The 20,146-nt window shown below is 35.0% G+C and overlaps 1 protein-coding gene across 1 annotated transcript in view; it reads right to left on the reverse strand.

The window, feature by feature from the left end:
- The window catches only part of LOC141430481 (uncharacterized protein CG7065-like), a 63,524-nt gene that overhangs the window by 35,189 nt on the left and 8,189 nt on the right, over nucleotides 1-20,146 (reverse strand). Inside the window, 2 exon segments of the mRNA XM_074091202.1 lie at nucleotides 4,025-4,145; nucleotides 5,941-6,102. Coding sequence (XP_073947303.1) covers nucleotides 4,025-4,145; nucleotides 5,941-6,102 — 283 coding nt within the window.

Here is a 20,146-nt window from a genome sequence, read left to right on the forward strand (position 1 = left end):
TATGTATACAGTCGCCTCCCTGACGAGAGGGAGCAAAGTGCAAAGAGCAGTGCAAAGTGCATAAAATAATAGATACCTACCTACCTATAAACAATATAGCTATAATATTATGTGTAGGTAAACATGAGTAGTACCTATGTATACAGTCGCCTCCCTGACGAGAGGGAACAAAGTGCAAAGAGCAGTGCAAAGTGCATAAAATAATAGATACCTACCTACCTATAAACAATATAGCTATAATATTATGTGTAGGTAAACATGAGTAGTACCTATGTATACAGTCGCCTCCCTGACGAGAGGGAACAAAGTGCAAAGAGCAGTGCAAAGTGCATAAAATAATAGATACCTACCTACCTATAAACAATATACCTATAATATTATGTGTAGGTAAACATGAGTAGTACCTATGTATACAGTCGCCTCCCTGACGAGAGGGAACAAAGTGCAAAGAGCAGTGCAAAGTGCATAAAATAATAGATACCTACCTACCTATAAACAATATCCCTATAATATCATGTGTAGGTAAACATGAGTAGTACCTATGTATACAGTCGCCTCCCTGACGAGAGGGAGCAAAGTGCAACTTTTCTGTTCAAGGCTGTTATTTCTAAGTGTTTTATTGCAAATGCTATTTTTTGAAGTTAATAATTTGAAAAGCCACGCCATTTTCTATGCTGGTTGTTCTTTAATAATATTTAGATTTTTTTTTCAAGTTTCTTAATGCTCGGTGTGAAAAGTTATGAGCCACTCGGGAGCAAAATTATTTTCATCTTGGGCGTTAACACTTGAATCCCTCATTACGCTCAGGATTCTATTGTAGAATCCTTCGGTACATTCTGGATTCAATGTACGTCCTCCCCGTTAATACACCATTTTGCTCCCTTGTGACAAAAATAACTACTTTAAATTTAGTTTAATAATAATATATAACGGCATAGAATCTGTCTGGTTTTTCTCTCTAGACACAGACATTAGACAATTTTAAGGTAATTAACCTTAAATAGACGTCGACAACCCTAAGCGTCCGCGCCGGAGTAATAATAATAATAATTGCTAATAATATCAGCAAATAACTTTTTATACCTGTTTCAATTAATTGACATTTTATCACATTTTGTAATATCGAAAATACAAACTGAAATATAGATGCACACAAAAACCAGAAAAATAAGACCAGCGCCGGGAATCGAACCCAGGTCCTCGCCAATCCGTGCCGCGTGCTATACCGCTACACCACCGCTGGACAACAGTATAGACACGAATTTCTCCTATGCACCACAATATCTCAGTCTGTTTGTTTCTTATTTAGTCACTTAAGCAGCGACACTAGCGACATCTATGCTGTAGCCCTCATCGAGAAACTTTCAGCACTTCATTGGAACTAACCGCTCACCCGGACAAGAGATATCGTTATTTATTAAGCAATCAAATTAAGATTGGTTTTGAAACCTATTCTGGCTTTTCTGTGCATCTATATTTATTTTTTCTGGTTTTCCTGTGCCTGTGTCATATTTCGGTTTGTATTTTCGATATGGGTTTTACGGGATGACCGTAAAAGTAACAAAAATTTGGAGTTGAAATAAAAAATACAAAAAAAGATTCCAAAAACCAATCTTAATTACATTTTGTAATATTACAAAATAATAATAAAAAACTAAATGTAAATATTTTCAAAATTGCTTTCTTGAGGTTGGATATGAAGCTATTTCATATCATTAGTACACCTAATAGAACCGGGGACTTATGTTTTTTGAGCCAAATAGAACAATCTTCAAACCTTTGTGTTAACAAACGGAAAAACTGTAGATAGTTTGTTATTATTATAAAAACCAGCTAAGAAAATGTCGGGCAAGCCCAGGATAGGGTTACGTAGCCGTTACGAAAAAATCAAGAAATATTTTCCAAGGATTTTGTATTTTGTACGCAATTTTCCAAGTAGGCACAGTCAATGAAACTGAATCACGTAGCAGACCAGGGTGGAACCTTTGTACTTCTAACTATACTAAAAACTGGAATTCAATACCAAAAAATCTACGACAGATATGTCACTGTTAAATCTTTCAATGTCACGTCTGTCACTGTCAAATTAACTTTTCAGGTTTCGCCGACCTTTTTTAACAGTGATCACAAAATTATATATTGTTCTCGTGTCTGACATTTTTTAATGCGCAAGTTGTCTCCACGTGGTTTCTGGAATTTTGCTATCAAGTTGCAAAAACTACAATCACCGTACAACGTGAAGAAGAAGAATATATTTATCATTAATTTAACTGACATTGGCCTAAGCTTAAGGCCGCCATTGAGGGGAATAATAATAACCTTTTTTAATATGATTCCTTGTATTGTTATTAAATAAGGATTTTGTGAAAAAAAATACATATTTACTAACCTATTTTCAACTCTCAACTTACATTGAGACAATTTTATTCTAAGGAACATAAACAGGATAGGGTTGCGTTGTTTTACCACAGTGTAGTCCTGAATATTTATTTTATTCCGTTTTTTCGTATTTGTTGTTATGGCCGCAACAGAATACCTTATCTGTGACAATTTCAACTGCCATGGTTTATGTTATGAGATACAGTACAGCCTAATGACAGACGGACAACTGAGTCTTAGTATTAGGCCTCATATTAAATCACAGGAAAGGAATTTGAAAAAGTTTAATGAAATATTTTTTTAACAGTTTTAACCACCATATTTAGCCACCATAAACCCCATAAAGTGCGCTACACACTATTACTCGGCAGTTTTGTTGATTAGCTAAATGTATGTAAAAAATTTAATCAAATATAAGTTTGATTTTATCTTAATTGTAAATTATTGCACCAAATGTTATGAATACCTGAAGAAATACAAGCACAATACCAGTTTTTCAACCAAAAATTACGAAATAATTAAGTTTTTATTCAGGCGTCTAGTATTTATGTAAAAGTAAGTAAACAAAATTATTTCTTTAAATTATAGAATCGAAATTACTAATAAAAAGAATATTCTATCGTGTGTTTAAAAAAAAGGAATGTACTATTGTACACAGATATTGATATATTCTTTGGTATCGTAGAACATTTTTTGTTCTATCATCAATAGTTTCCACAGCGCATGCGATGAAAGATGTTTCATGGCAACTTTTTTTACACTTTGAGTTACATTATTGAAATCTTAGTACGGAACCCTAATTTTTTCTGGTAATAATATAGCACTTTGGAATAATTTAGCATACTAATAGTGAAAGAATTTTTAAAATCGGTCTAGTAGTTTTTGATTTAATTCGTAACAAACATCCAAAAATACAAAAATTCAAATCTTTCCTGTTTATAATATTAGTATAGATTCATACATTTATTTTATCACGAATCTAAACTGTATGCGAACTTATTGGATACGTTGTAGAAGAGAAGACGTCACGCGGTTACTAGCGGTGTGTTGTAGCAACATGAAACTGAATTTGTCTCAGATGTTTTTTTTTTGATTTGGTATTTTATTCTATTTTTTTTCGATTTATTAATATTAAGAATTTTATATGGGAATGAAAGTTTGATTAAAATGATAAGATTTTGGTGATGGGAGGTGGCAACACGTTGCTGTAGAGCAACTTGCGCTGCCTATACCTAGTGCCATCCACGAAGACTCGTGATTGTCAAAATTAGACATAATGACATTGTAATAAGAACTACGGCACGCGTCATCGTGAATGACTCTGCCAATACCCTGGAATTGACCCAAAGCCAAGTTTAGACTTGCAAGAAAAATTGTGCAAGTTGCATTCTATTGCGAGGCCGTAAAGCCAACGAGTTTGTAGTGGTCAGTCGAGCGCCGCAATGAAATGCAACTTGCACGATTTTTCTTGCAAGTCTAAACTCGGCTCAATAATGCACGCCTATGTTACTAGGCAACTACTATCATAATTTAACACAAAAAATTCAGCACTGCACGCTGATAGACTTCTAACCCAAGCCTTTCGTTTTCGTCTCTTCAAATTGCTCAAGTAGGTATGAATTATGGATGCCGACTGGTTACTTACCTCCAACTGTCTTGTTTCCTCCTCTCTCACTCTGAATATAAGGGTGGTCGTCAAAAATGCTCTGCGACCAGGTATTTCTCATTGCTATCTTGATCTTGTGCTTTTTCCCCGAGATATGAGTCTGTAAATTGGAGAATAATACATGCTCCACCTACCTAAAGAGTAATCGTAAAAACAAATCAAATAAGCCCAAACTCGACGGGGCTATGTCGTTTTGTTACTGAGATCATGTGATCACATTCCGGCTCCATCACCAGGACCCTGGACATCATCCAGGTAAAGAGTACTCGTGAAAACCAATAAAATGAGCCCAAACTCCACGGGGCTACGTCGTTTTGTTACCGAGATCCTGTGGTCACTTACCGGCTCCATCATCAGGATCCTGAACATCATTTAGGTGAAGAGTACTTGTGAAGACAAATCAAATGAGCCCAAACTCGACGGAGCTACATCGTTTTGTTACTGAGATCCCTTGCCCACCCGGCTTCATCATCAGATCAGCTTGATGGTGCTATAATCTTGCATTGTCACCAAATATACATAAGTTTACAAAATTTAAGCTGAATCGGAGACCAGGAAGTGCTTGAAAAATGGTTTGCAAATTTTAGAACATCACTTAGGTATTTTCTGACATATTTACATACGAAAAAATCAAATAAATAATTTATAATTAATGATACTTCAATGACTTCAAACTTTATACAAGGTTTTATTCACTGAGATTCACGGTTGACCTTGCATCAGTCAGTATGCCTGACCGCTGCGGGCTCTCTGCCCTCTATCTCAATAACGGTTAGACTTGCAAAAAGTTTTTAACACAATATTTGTTCCAAATGTTATGCTCTACAATTTTGTAATGAATGTTAACATCACTGGAGCTATCGAAACCGAGATAATCGCGAAAAACTGACTATTTTAACATTTGACCTTGAATAACTTACGACGCGGACACGAGATTATGTGACTTTTGAGACAACATTTAGGACACCGAAATGAAGCTGTATACGAGTTTCCAGCTTATTATCTCTCATTCCGAGATTGAACCCTTCTCATTCCTTAAATAACCTAATTATATTGTACACGGTGTATATCTGTCGGTGAAATTAATATTTACATTCAATTATTTATTTATGCAGTTGGATTTAATTTTAGCTTTACAAATATATATAAATAATTTACTTATGTACATTATTTAGAGCGTTGATTTTGGCGTTAAGTATAGAATACGATCGAGCACTTACGTCATTTTTTAATTATAACATGACATGACATTGTCAATGGTACAGTGTGCAGGTAAATAATCTAAAAGCAACAAATCGTAAAAAATGTGTTGCTAAGCGCAAAACTCGGGAACGGCTGGACCGATTTAGCTGATGCTTTTTTTGTTGTCTTTGTTATTATCAAGAGAAGGCTTTTATGAAAGAATAATTACAACGGGGGCGAAGCCTATCATCTATGGGCAAATGCACTCAAACTTATCATAGATTAACTTTATGATTATATTTATTCAGTATATACGTGTGCTACCGGTGCTTTCGAATGGTTTCTCATCTCGATTTTATAATAATCTTTTGCATGTCATACTCGTAAAACAATAATGCCAATAGACGTGTTTGTCAACTTGAAAGTTCGACTTTAGCGACATATTCAATTGATAGCAACTTGTTTAAAAATTGGTAGACCACAAAATAAGCGATTCACAGACCGAGCAATACCGAGAAAAGCTATTAGTGTAACCGATCCTTTAGACCCATAAATCGGTCCTAAATTGTCCTAATATGCACTCATACTTGAATAATGGACGTTTTTCCGACTTTTAACTTTAATTTTCATGGTGACCTCCTTTAAAGTTCATCTCGATCGTCACATATAAGTGAATGCAGTAGCAGTAGTAATCGTAGTTGTTGGTTTGGTACCTGCAGAATGCTCTCCCCGCTGCAGACGGCAGCGCAGGGGTAGCAGAGGTAGATCCACTTGCCCGAGACGTCGCGGCCGCGGCGCTCCACCATGCACCGCTGGCTGCCATCCTCGACGGTGATGCGCAAGCTGTTCAGGTGCTCCTGGAACTCTTGCTCCGCCTGCAAACACCCACACCACTTACACCTGCTCTCTGACTTATTAGCCACGTATCATTACCGAAAAATTGTGTAATATCTTTACATTACAAGGGGAAAAATAACAAATAAAACAGTACCACAATAATTTATTAGTTTATTTTTATTAAACTTTTTTTTATATACCATACTCACCAAACCACTGAGACACAAATGCTATAATATTCAAGCACACTGGAATAATGTGCCGAAATATACAAACTAATCACAAAATGCGATCATTTTTATTTTTAGGGTTCCGTACACAAAGGATTTCCAATGGACCCCTGCTGTCTGTCTGTTTGTTTACGTGTCCGTCTGTCACAGGACTGTAGGTATTCTTTGAATCGTAATAAGTAGACACTTGAAATTGTTAGAGAGACTGTAGCTATTACAGTACCCGTCGATAAAGATTGCACATCGGTCTTTGGAACGAGACTCGGCTAATTTTGGCTTCGTGCCAGTTAACCGCTTGGCATTCTGGAATCAAAGTACCTACTCTACTCATATCCAAAAAAGTTTCTTCAAACAATGGTCAAAGCAATACTTAAATATGCTTCAAAGTCGACCGAGGTGTAAAATCAATCAACCAAACTTAACTGTTGGCACACTTGTTATATTAATGAATGCAAATGTATCCCCTTTAAGGTGGCCTATGGCCAGAATTTTTTATTTGGCCATAATTATAAATATCTATCCTGGATGCGACGGTAAAGTGCGTGCTTTAGATGCCTGCTGAGCTGGCAACGTTGCATTTTTGTTAGTTTTTCTCGATTATTCCATTAAAATTTAATAAAAATTAAAAATGTTTTCTGATAGAACACTTCTTAATATATAAGTTAATGTGTCTACTCCAATAATTATTCGTGATAGACTTTTATATTCCTTAAAAACGAATTAATGTTTATGACCGGTTTTTAAAGAAAATAAAAGTCTATAACGAATAATTATTGGAGAAGACACATTAACGTATATATTAAGAAGTGTTCTATCAGACAACATCATTCATTTTCATTGAATTTTTATGAAATAATCGAGAAAAACTAAAAAAATGCAACGTTGCCAGCTCAGCAGGAATAAACCCTCTTAAGACGCCTTCCTGGCACATAATGCGCGCCAGTGTTACCAAAGTGTCAGATCTCCCTTTAAATTATTAATCTAAAAAAAACTGTATAATTAATACAAATATAATAATGCATTGTAATAATAAAATAATGTATTTTGTTTAACGTATTAATGTATTTGTTTATTATTAAATATCACGTATCTTATATTCCCTCCTGCGCTGGCAGTTTATGTACAATTAATTACGTACATAGGATCGTATTTTTTATGTAAACTTGTGATATGGCAACTAACTTTCTCCCATTCAAAATTCAAATTTTGTGTGCATTTTAATATTTTTTTTCTATGTATTAGAAAAGCTCTATTTTAATACGGTATTTGACATCTCCTGAATTTGCCATGTCTTATATATATTCTTATAAAAATATAGATACACAGACAGTGTTTAGCGAATATCTTAATATATAGATTTTTCAAAAAGTCACTATAAATCCTATTTTCAACAGATTTAAGTTTTCTCTATGCAGCAAGTATGGCGCTACTTGCGTGTGACGTCACATGCAAGCAAGTGTTTCTCTGTCTAATATAGAATTTCAAACTTTTTATATAACTTTGTTACTTGTAAAGATAACTTAAAAAATGTTTCTATATTCGATAACAGGTATTGTGAAGTTTTAATTTACAAAACATAAGAAAAAGTGATACCGAGTTCTATACAGAGCGTAGTCGCACACTACTTATGTGACGTTTGTCAGTCGTTGTACAGTCAACTACAAAGAGATGTATCCATGTTAATCTTCCAAAATTATGTAACTTTTCGCATGCCATAATAATTATTTACCCTTGGTCGGTGACATTTCTAGTAGCAAAACCTTACATTATCATCGACTCGTTTAAAGTGCATGTATCCCGCAACGCTTCCTCCGAATGTAAACTAACAAGCCTCTTTTACTATCTACCTATATATTATGACAAATATAAATTAAATTAAAAAAAAACCCCGACTGCCAAAACTAAGCGGAAGAAAATAAGTCTAGACTTATTGTTTTGGCAGTCGGGTTTTTTTTTTGGTCTAGAACTCTGTTAAGAGGCGACCAACGCCACTCACTGCTATTTTTAAAGAGACGTGGTATAAAATTGGTGTATTTCGTGGCAATAAAAAAAATATTACGATAATCTTGATCGTATTCCTGAGTTAGTCGTTGCTTTCAAAACACGATTAAACTAATTTGGCTCGATAGATTTTATTGCCAAAGTGAGCTCTTACTTTGATTTAGAAACCAAAAATACTCCGTTATTTATAAAGACACTATAATCAAACTACTAAGTCTGATTTACAAACAAAACGTAATAATAATAGCTCTTGTGTTATTTCTTAAATCTAAATCGTAATTTCTTTGCATTTATTTTATTTGCAAATTTTTGATGAGCAAAGACTTAGCCACGCCGACGACATATTGCTTCTCTGTCACTTCAACGCAGAGAAACAGTGAGCGCTTAGGTGCTCTGCCTGATTGACCTGCGTCGCTTTTCTCCACAAAATTCATTTACGAAAAAAAACTTTTACATTTACACTTCTTTCATAACACTCTATCTATGAGTAAGGAAATTATTATTAAATTACGTTATCACTGTATTTTGGGTATTTAAGGTGTTTTAGGATAGTCAACACCGGGAAATAAATTAAATAACGCACAAAAAAAACAAGAAGCACTCATACTCGTACAATGACAGACAACATGTCAGAAGATGCCAGAAGTTGTAAAGTAAGTGTGTTGTTTATTACAAGAATTAGGTAAGTACAGAAAAATTGGTTAGTAGTCTAAATAGTTTTATTGGCTCCATATTTTGTCTATTACTTATAAACTGATAACTACCATAGTAGGAATATAGGACATGTGTTCAAACTTAATACGTGTCATAGTACGAGTATATAGCCTACCCAACGAAGACCAAAAACTGCCTCTCCGGGGAAAAACTCGTCTATAAGTGAATTTTGGCATAGTTGTAGGGGATGGTGTTTTAGACCACATACTAAAAGTACTGATGGGTGGGGGTAGAGCTAACGGGTGGGGAGGAGTTTGTGTAAAATTCCCATTTCGTTTTTCGTAAATAACTTAAGTTACCTGCATAAAATTCTCTAGAAAAAAAAATTCTAAACATTTTTTTTTAAGTATGGCGATGGATGGATGTTTGTTACTCTTTCACGTAGAAACTACTGAACGGATTTGCATGAAATTTGCCATACAGGTAATAAATACCCTGGATTAACAGTAAAAAAATTTACTACAGTAAAAAAACAAACTGAGGTCTCTGAACCAGATGATGATACATCTACACTACACAAGCACTATTTTAGTACAGTAAGTACATTATTTTGAGATACCCACTAAATAACATGACTTATATAAAACAAATATTTACTTTATTAATCGTTGGGCAAAGTAACTTATTGATTGAATTTTATAACGGGCAAACTTATTTAGACAACATTGCCCACATGCGCTATAATAGTAGAAAAAGTTTTCACTTACAGGTTCAAATACTGCACTTTGTGCTTTTAGTATTAGTGTTAATACAATATCCTTCTTTCTTTCTTTAAACACGTAATTTCTCCACTCTTGGAACTCCAGATTTACAAATCTAAAGTACAATTAAAATAGTAAATAATTTATTAATTCAGACAAACTGATTGCATTTAGTCGTTAGGTAACAGTTCATAGTTTGGTTTTTCTAGTAAGCCGTCCCTTTTATCAAATGGGCACAGTTTTTTTCTGCGAGTACTCGTATCTCCAAGAATATTTATGTTGAGTATGAATATCCTACTTGTGTCAGTTCTTGACTTTTGTTTTTTTTAATGTATTTATTATCAGTATATAATCAAGCGATTTGTTTCAAATTTTAAAGTTGTTCTTTATATTGATTTACATCGCAACTCAAAAAACGAATACTAGTTATCATATAAAATTTTAAAAAAAAGACTAAATAAAAAGACACATTTCTTTTATTTGGTTTTGAAGTAGTGACACCTCTAACTTTTTTTCTAAGAATTAACCATACATTGACCTACTACTTGCCGAAATATCAAAGTTTTGTAGGTGGTACTTCCTATTAAAAATAAGGGACATACGTGGCCTAGTTCTGTATTCAATCGGTGTTTTTAGTGTCATATACAAACTGTTGTTGTTATAATTTGTTATTGGTTTAACTCATAAATATGATAAAATTATTAGAATACTCAAACATAATATAGAGGTGTTTGTATACATACGACGTTGACAGGAAGTAACGCCTGGAAAATTTTGATATTTAGGCAAGCAGGCGAGAAAAAATCTAGAAGTTGACACCTGTGTCATACTGATCTCTTTTTCTGGTTTTTCTGTGCATCTATATTTCAGTTTGTATTTTCCTACCGACTATGGCCTTGTTGTAACAGGATCATAGCGGGTAATATTTGGAATTGTAACTAATATTGACACAAAAGTACATTGTGCATTAAGGGCTGTAAAAAGGGGATTATTAACGAGAATCTATTAGAAGCCTGATGCCGAAACTGCCCGTGATATGCAAAAATAAAATTATTTTGTATCTAAACACTCACAGGATATAAAAGTAAAGAAGATTCTCTTTTTGATGTTGACGAAAGCCGCCATTTTATATGCCTACGTAATTTTTAACTGACTCCAGAAAAAAGGAGGAGGTTATCAATTCAGTTGTATTTTTTGTTGGTTCTGAATTTTGGGCAAAAAAACCGTCAACTTTGCTTTAGGGCCATTTTCTTAATAAATCGATTGTCACCAATGAGTATTTTTTGTTCAATAAAGGGTTTATAACTCTCTTTTGTGCATAAAACATATAAAAATAACAGTTATCAGAGCAAAGTACAATGTTTATTTTGTGTTTATTAAAATTTAACTTTGTAAACGTAAGTACACTTTATAAAATTATAAACGTGGGTAATTTTACTCAATATAATGTCCACCTGTGATTGAAAAAATTGCCCGCTAGGCAATATTATGTCCTTTGAATGTTTTATCCGACTGTACGAAGCAAATGAGGTTTTTGGTTTTCAAATAAAAAATCGATATCTGCAAATGGATCCATATTTTAGTGTATACCTACCTAAATGAGTATAGGTATTATAAGATATCTTCAGTTTTGTCTTCATTTTGAGAAATATATATTGCTTAATTTTTAATTGATATATTGGAATGCAGCTTTGAAAATACTCATAATAACCGAATTTTCACATTTTTCGTAATTTTGGCGATTTTCAAGTTAATAAAAACGAATTACCTAAGTACCTAAGTACATAAAATTGAATCAGTTTGAACGTGGAAAATTGTAACGTCATAGCCTTGTCATAGCAGTCAGTCTATGACGTATTCAATACAAACTCCATAACAAACGATCGTTTTGACATTCCTGAAAAACTTTAGCGGTACCGTATTTCACCGCGCTGCGAGCGAAAACGCGTTGCTGTCACATGACGCCTACGAACAAATCGCGGTTGCACGCGATCTATCTCAGAGGGGTCGCGGGGGTGAGGTACAAAACCGCTCGCGCCGTTTGGCGTTGGTGGACTCTTAAGTAGCTAATTTAAAGTTCAACAGTCGGGACCCATTACAAAGAGTTTTTGAACGACACGATACTGTTACAATATTGTTACAATATAAAATTTTTTTTTTTTCATTTCTTCGCCATATTTTTGTTTCGCAGACGCCATATTGAAATATTAGATAGCCTATCTCACTCTGACGGTTATGACGAATCCAATGATACCTCATATGTTAAAATCAGTCTAGCCTTTTAGGCTGCAGCGAGGACCAAAGAAATGGACATACATACCCACATACATACATGCTTACATACGCTCGATAAACGTAACCCTCCTTCGGGCAGTCGGGTAATAAACAAACGTTCAATGTTCCAAAAAATTTTAATCAATATTTTTAAATTCAGAACCGGCCCTATACTACGAAGCGCAAAATTCAAACTTCGTATCTTGCAGTCCTGTACACGTAAACCATTAGATCCAGCAGATAAATTGAATTCCTAAAAATTATTGCAGATTTCATTAACGTTGCTCGTTATGTCACGGTTCTGAACCTACCACTTCGAGATTTTATCGAGATCTCGTGGAAATATTTTGATAAAAAGTAGCCTATGTATTCCAATCACCAGCTTTCGCAAATTTTAGCTAAATCCGTCCAGCCGTTTTAGCGTGAAGTAGTAACAAACTATACACACACACACACACACACACACACATAAATACTCTCAATTTTTCGCATTTAGGTATAATATTAGTACTATTTGAATTGAATTGATGCTCACGGTAGTTAATAAAATAAATGTCGCTAAACTTAAAAAAGGAAAAACTGACGTTTCACGAAAACAGTACGCACTAGTCATTACATACATTTGTCTCAGATTAATGGATGATAATATTTCCTTAGTGTGTTGGTTACATTTTTTTTTGGAACATTGAACGTTTGCTTATATTTGTCATACATAATATATCTGTAGATAGTAAGAGTAAGAGGCTTATGTTAGTGTACATTCGGAGGAAGCGTAGTAGGATACATAATTGTTGCACTTTAAACGAGTCGATGATAATGCAAGATTTTGTTGCTGCTTACTAGCAATGTCACCGACCAAGGGTAATTAATTATGGCATTCGAAAAGTTACATCATTTTGTTAGATTAACATGGAAACACTGGATACATGGATTGACTGTACAGGTGCAGTAGAGTACGGACGCATTTAGATAAAAATATATAATATAGAGTTGTTAAAAACCTTAAACTTTAAATTGTATGATGGCATCTCTAGGAAATTATGTTACAATACAATTTTTATTTTTATTCCTTCGCCATATTTTTTTTCGCAGACGCCTTATTGAAATATTATATACCTTATGTCACTCCGACAGTTATGACGAATCCAATGATACCTCATATGTTACAATCCGTCCAGCGGTTTAGGCTGCAGCGAGGACCAAAGAAATGGACATAAATACCCACATACATACATACATACGCTCGAAAAACATAAGCCTCCTTCGGGCAGTCGGGTAAAAGATGAAAACCTTTAGACGGCCAGTCACGCGTGATTATTTGCAATGTTTATTTATAAATATTTTTAGCGGAAGCAGACAGATTTGCAAATGCCACTGGCATTTCAAGAAAAACCGAACAATATATTAAAAGAAGTCGGTACTGAACTGAGACACCTTCCAACTCAGTTTGCTACTCCGAAAACGGAGAGACCAAAAAAGAAAATGTATTTGGATATAGGTAGATGATTTTGATTCTGATGTTATTTGAATTATGATGATGTTATTTACTAAAGATTTAATGAACTGCCGACACTAAAATTATTAAAAGCTAAATTGAGAATTTTTGAAAATTTTAATCTAAAATACTCATACTCTTTTTTGACTATCCTGTAGTTGCAACGGCTCTCCCTCGATATCCCAAGTTCACACGTCATTATTTTTGACGTAAAATAATTTAATTCATAAAGTGCAGTACAACGTCACCTAATAGATACGATGATTGATGGATTGTCGCCATTCGTCAGTGTTCGCAAACCGTCGTAAACAGTCAATTTTCTCTCCAAATACCGATGCGCAATCTTTATCGCCGGGTACTGTACTATGGTCGCTATAACAACAAATACTTGTAATAAAACAAAGTGAAAGAGGTCCCCATATAAAAATGATATTTTCGGTATGGTGGTCGGTGATACGGAACCCTTCGCGTGCGACCCGATCCTTTTTTTTTTTAAATTCACACGTAGTTAACAAGTATCGTAATAAATCGTCATCATTTGCCTAATAGGTATCACAGGTAACTTTTAAGGACAAGTCAGACAGTTAGTTTTCGATTAAAACAAGTTCATCTACCTAATCAAAGGTTACTTACGCATTAATAATATTATTAGTTTAAATCAAATTGACTATATATTAAAAAAAATATTGTGAGTGGGTTGGCTAAAAATTCCAGCTGCTTTTTATTCATTTAACAGATGGGCGCAGGTCGTTCTTAAACATATGCTCTACTATACAAGAACCCTTCAAATTATTCCGGTATATTTACGCGGGGTTAGTTTGAACAGCTTTGTGAATGTTTCTCAGGATGTCTTAATTTTAGTTAAGAATTGTTTCCATAAATTGATTGATGTTTAACGTGTATCGTATCGAATGCGCTATTACTCTTCGGATGACAACTCAGATGAAAAACCTTTACAAGGGCCTTCAGTCGAATATAACCCCTACTGAAATATTCGAAAAGAATTTGAAGACATCCAGGATATGGTTCAGAATTACATTAATTAAAAAAAAAACGGTGCTCTCGACGCGCTTATAATCCGGTCCGATTATAATTAACAGGCTACTATTTAAAATGATACGTACTTCGGGTGGTAAGTTAACTTTATAATTTGGTTACAATATCATGCAATTTGACCAAACGGTCACTACTACTATACTTCAGCTCAGACGTACGTTCTGCGATGTTTCAAAAATCAATGGTTTATACTGTTTATTAGTTTTATTTAATATAGCGGAAATATTAAAAGTAGCACAATAAACATATACGTATTTTTTTTTGTTTCCATTAAGAAGAGCATTTATACCTGCTGAGCTGGCCACATTGCATTTTTGTTAGTTTTTATTGATTATTCCTTAAAAATTGAATTAAAATTAAAAATGTGGTCTGATAGAACTGTTCTTAATATTAAATTAATGTGTTTACTCCAATAATTATGCGTGATAGACTTTTATTTTCTTTAAGAACTGTTAATAAACATTTGTTCGTTTTTAAAGAATATAAAAGTCTATCACGAATAATTATTGCAGTAGACACATTAACTTATAGGTATATTAAGAACAGTTCTATCAGACCACATTTTTAATTTTCATTAAAATTTAATGGAATAATCGAGAAAAACTAACAAAAATGGAACGTTGCCAGCTCAGCAGGTATAAACGCTATTAACGTAGAAATATTGCTCGCTCAGTAGGTACACTTACAGAAACTATCTCGTAAAACATTATTTGTTTAAAACAATATTTTCTTACAATACACTGTTTTTCCCGTTAACTTTTCTAAAAGTCATAGGTATACTAGCGTTTTATACGCGCGTATAAGCTCGTTTTTGAAAGCGCGTGTAAGTACGCGCGCACAGGTGCAGTTTTGTTTTCTTCGAGCGTTGATGCCCATTAGAGGTGGGTAAATCCGGATCTGAAGATTCAAGAGTCAGATCCTCAAGCGGATCCGAATCCCTTAATGACTCCTTTCAAATCTTATTGACTCCGGAGTTACTAACTCCGACTGGATCGAGCGGCTCGCCTCGCTCGTGATCGCCGTCACGCTCACTCACACTGACTTGCTCCGTCCGCCTGATTTCGCTCTCGCTCGGCTCGGATCGGATCGGCAGGGCTACTACAAAACTCGAAGTTCGTATCGTACAGTCAAGGGCAAAGATATCGACACGGCCAAAGTTGCAAAAATTTGTATACGCGACTCTATGCACTTAACATTAAGGCCGTGTATACATATTTTTGCAACTTTGGCCGTGTCGATATCTTTGCCCTTGACTGTACCGTCCCTCTCGCTCTCGTATTGAATAGTATAAGTGTCAGAGGGACCGCACGACACGAACTTCGATTTTGGAGTTTCGTAGTAGCCCTGCGGATCGGATCTTGGACTTGGATCTTATTATCTATGTTTGGTTGGTCGGTTCGGTTCGTAGTAGCCCTGCGGATCGGATCTTGGACTTGGATCTTATTATCTATGTTTGGTTGGTCGGTTCGGTTCGGTACTCGGACTTGGACTAACGAACGAATCTTTCTCTCTCTCACGAATCTGTACTTCAGTTCAGTCAGCGGGTGGGGCACCGCAGTACCGTACCGACACTGACCGACCGAACCGAGCCGGGGCGGATCGGCCATAGATAAATTAATAATCGCTCGAAAGAACCGGAGTCAATAAAGGAGTCGGATTCAATAAGCGGATTCGGTACCGACACCGGAGCTGGATCTAGTGAGTCAGATCACTTCGCGGAGTTGAGATTACCCATGTCTAATGCCCATATAAGCTCGTATAAAGCGCGAGCGAGAACCTGTCCTTTAGACCAAACATGAGAAAGCACGCAGGAGTGAGCGCGTACACGCGTGTTCGATTTAATGTAGCGCGCTTGTAAGTGCGTATGCTAAAAAAGAGCGTATAAAAAAAAAACAAAGAAACCGCCCTTATACTGACAAATCGTCACTACTTTGAAAAAATCTTGTATCTAAAAATCTATATATCAACAAAATTAAACCTTGACATAATGTTCTTGCACGAAACTAGGATCAGTAATCGACTTCTGGTTTTTTACTGAAGCTTATTTTCAAAGTAGCGTTTTTTTTTCAATCAAAATCGACACAGACACAGTATCGCGGAGCTCCTACTTTTATGTAGCTTTGGCCCTTCGGGCAGATGTAAACTTAACACAACCCAAACCTACCTATTTATGTTTCTGTGTCGATTAATATGGGGAAAAAACGCGATTGTGAAAATAAGATTGTATACTTAAATATTGTGTGAATGAGTTTCAAAAGAAGATTCTGTTTTCTGTATGGAAAACCAGAAACCAGTTTAGAAAACGGAATTATTTTTCTTCATTCGAAACCAGGTTTCCGAAAAAGAAAAATAATTCTGTTTTCTAAACTGAGTGGCTCATAAGGTTACCCGGGGCGAAAGCAACTATGAGGCTAAAGTAACTAATTGAAGTTTTTTCTCAATGTAATGGTTTTTGTAAAAAGAGCCATCGGTTGGAGCGTAGTAAAATTATTGCTTTATAAAATAAAACAGACGGCGTTCTTAGATCGCTCACTGTTGTACCGACCGAGCAAATTTTATCAGCCGCCATTTTAAAGCAACGCTTTGCCGTGTCGTGTGTTTATTTTTGTGTTACACAAAATATTACAAGCCGTTTTCTGGAAAAACACAAGTTCGTCCTAAAGAAAAGATAAAACGTAAGTGCTTTTGGTATATTTATTTGAACTGTAGGTATTCCAATAATGTAACTATATCAATAATATTTTAATAATATTTTATTGATATACGTAGTCGGTCCCAAAATTCTGTCACTGGCACATTATTTTTAAATTTAGAACATGATTTTAAGAAAATTTAATTGAATTCCATTTTTGAATGTTTGACAATTATTTAATCAAATTTTTTTAACAAAAAAGTTAAACAGACTCCAAAAAAATAAAAAATAACAAAAAATGGAACCGACTACAAAACCCTTGAAAATATTTTTCTAGGTACCTACTAGCTCGAAGTCGGTGCCTCAGCACGAGCCAGCAGGAATGGAACAATGGTCGTCTACCTTACCTACATTCTATGGGTTTCAATCCATCCTGCTGGGCCGTGCTGAGTCACCGACTTCGAGCTAGTAGGTACCTAGAAAAATATTTTCAAGGGTTTTGTAGTCGGTTCCCTTTTTTGTTATTTTTTATTTTTTTGGAGTCTGTTTAACTATTTTGTTAAAAAAATTTGATTAAATAATTGTCAAACATTCAAAAATGGAATTCAATTAAATTTTCTTAAAATCATTTTTTTTTCTTATTTCATTTTTCATTTCATATTTATTTAAAAAAATTCTTTATTTCTCACTTTTTAGTGATTTGTAGCCAAAGTACATCTCACAACGATTCCATGAAGCCCAAGTTAAACACGGCTTAGTTACGTTGTTTTATAACAGAGTTCCGTTGCCTACCTTCCGGCTTCAGCATCAGATCAGTTCGAAAGAATCATTAACTTAAAGCTTCTTCTTAGTCGCTTATCTAGGTATATTAATCATGATCGTTTAAAGACAAGCGAGCATTACTTAGCTTTGATGAGTTCCATTAGTCAACTACGGTCTTCTTCATCAGGTCCAGGTTACCCAATGGTACTTTCTGGATGTAAATGCTCATCTCAATGCTAAAAATGCAAAAATCGCCATAGGTGTGCCTATAAAATTTGAGGTTTACCTCGATTTCCCTAGGATCCCATCATCAGATCTTGACTTGGTGACAATGGGACCACCTCAGAAGAATACCCTTTCGATTAAAAAAATAATTTTGAAAATCAGTCCACTATTGACTGAGTAATCGGTGAACATACATAAAAAAAAATACGAACATTGGAACATAGAACCTCCTCCTTTTTTGAAGTCGGTTAAAAAACAGTCATTCGCTGCAATTTCTCACGATGGAGTGGACATTGAAAGAAAACCGAATAGTTGTTTTAGCATTGCACCGCTGTGGGCACTCGCCAAGTACCATTTTCAAGTTGCTTAAAAATTTAAATATAACGCTTAGGTTTGTGTACCGTACTATTGATAGGTACAATGAAGTCTCCAGTGTTGAGGAAAAGAAAATAATTGGCCGGCCTCGCTCCGTACGAACACCAGCAGTGATCAAAGCGATCAAGGCGCGCATAGCAAGAAATCCTGTCCGAAAACAGATGTTGATGGCTTTGCAGATGGGAGTCAGTAGAAAAACCGTCAGAAAGGCTTTAAACGAAGATCTTAGTCTACGAGCATACAAAAAAAAAGAGTGGGCACTTACTTAATGCCCGTCTAAAAACAATAAAGCTTAAAAGATCCCGGAAGTTGTTAAAGCGGTACGCGAAAAGTCGACACCGTGATATCCTCTTTACAGACGAAAAGATTTTCGATATTGAAGAGAAGTACAATAAACAGAATGATAGAGTGTACGCTAGGAGCTCTGAAGAAGCAGAAGAAAGAGTTCCACGGGTGCAACCATGGGCATCATCCATCATCAGTGATGATCTGGTTGGGTGTATCTTATTACGGGCCAACTGAGGTTCATTTTTGCGAAAAAGGGGTCAAAATCAGTGCGAAAGTGTCTCTTCGTACACTTTTTGGATAAGCATGTCAAAGATCGGCCTAACAAGCCATTTTCAGAACATAATTTTGTGTTCCAGCAGGATTCTGCGCCAGCACACAAAGCCAAGACCACTCAAGCCTGGTTTGACCGTCAAAAAATCTACTTTATAAGACACGAAGATTGGCCTTCCTCCAGTCCGGACCTTAATCCTCTGGACTATAAAATTTGGCAGGTTTTAGAGGGGAAGGTCTGTGCTAAACCCCATAAAAATTTGGAGCCAACTTTAAGAAAAGCAGTCGCTGAAATAGACATGAAAATGGTGCGTGAAGACTGGCCGCGCCGATTAAGGGCCTGTATTAAAAACAAAGAAGTCATTTTGAATAATTTTAAGTAATTTTAATTCTTTATTAAATGTACTTTAAATTGGTATATAATTTATTACTAACTGATTGGTACTTTTGTTTTTATCATTATTTTCATTTGTGACAGAACTTTGGGACCGACTACGTACATGTATTTTATACAAATATGTATGTATACTAAGTATACTCCCTTTTTTTTGGATTACCCAATAAAACCATTATGTAGTTTTTTATTTCAATGAACAGCAGGAAATTCTTAATTGTATTTTTTTATTAGTATCATAATATTTATACATTCATTAACTGTGTAACCATTTGAAGTTTTTTTTTTTATTTGATAGTGTATGTTTTAAAATTAACCCCATAATTGAAGTCACTCACTACGTGTTTTTAGGGTTCTGTACCCAAAGTGTACCAACGGAACCCTATTACTGAGATTACTCTGTCTGTCCGTCCGTCTGTCACAGGGCTCTATCTCTGGAGCCGTAATAGTTACACTTATTTTTTTTTAAGTTATATTCAGCCCCAGCAGTCTTGGGTACAAGTTAAAGGATACAAAATATATTATTAAAACTACCTTGTCTTTTTTATTAGCTATTGATGAATATTGAATAATGGAGGCTTCTCCTTACACAGTCACAAACAAAATAGAGAAAGATGACTGCATGTCTAAAATAATCTTTAGGCCATCTAAAAATACTATCATAT

This window comes from Choristoneura fumiferana, chromosome Z (genome assembly GCF_025370935.1).
Source record: "Choristoneura fumiferana chromosome Z, NRCan_CFum_1, whole genome shotgun sequence".
Classification (NCBI taxonomy): Eukaryota; Metazoa; Arthropoda; class Insecta; order Lepidoptera; family Tortricidae; genus Choristoneura; species Choristoneura fumiferana.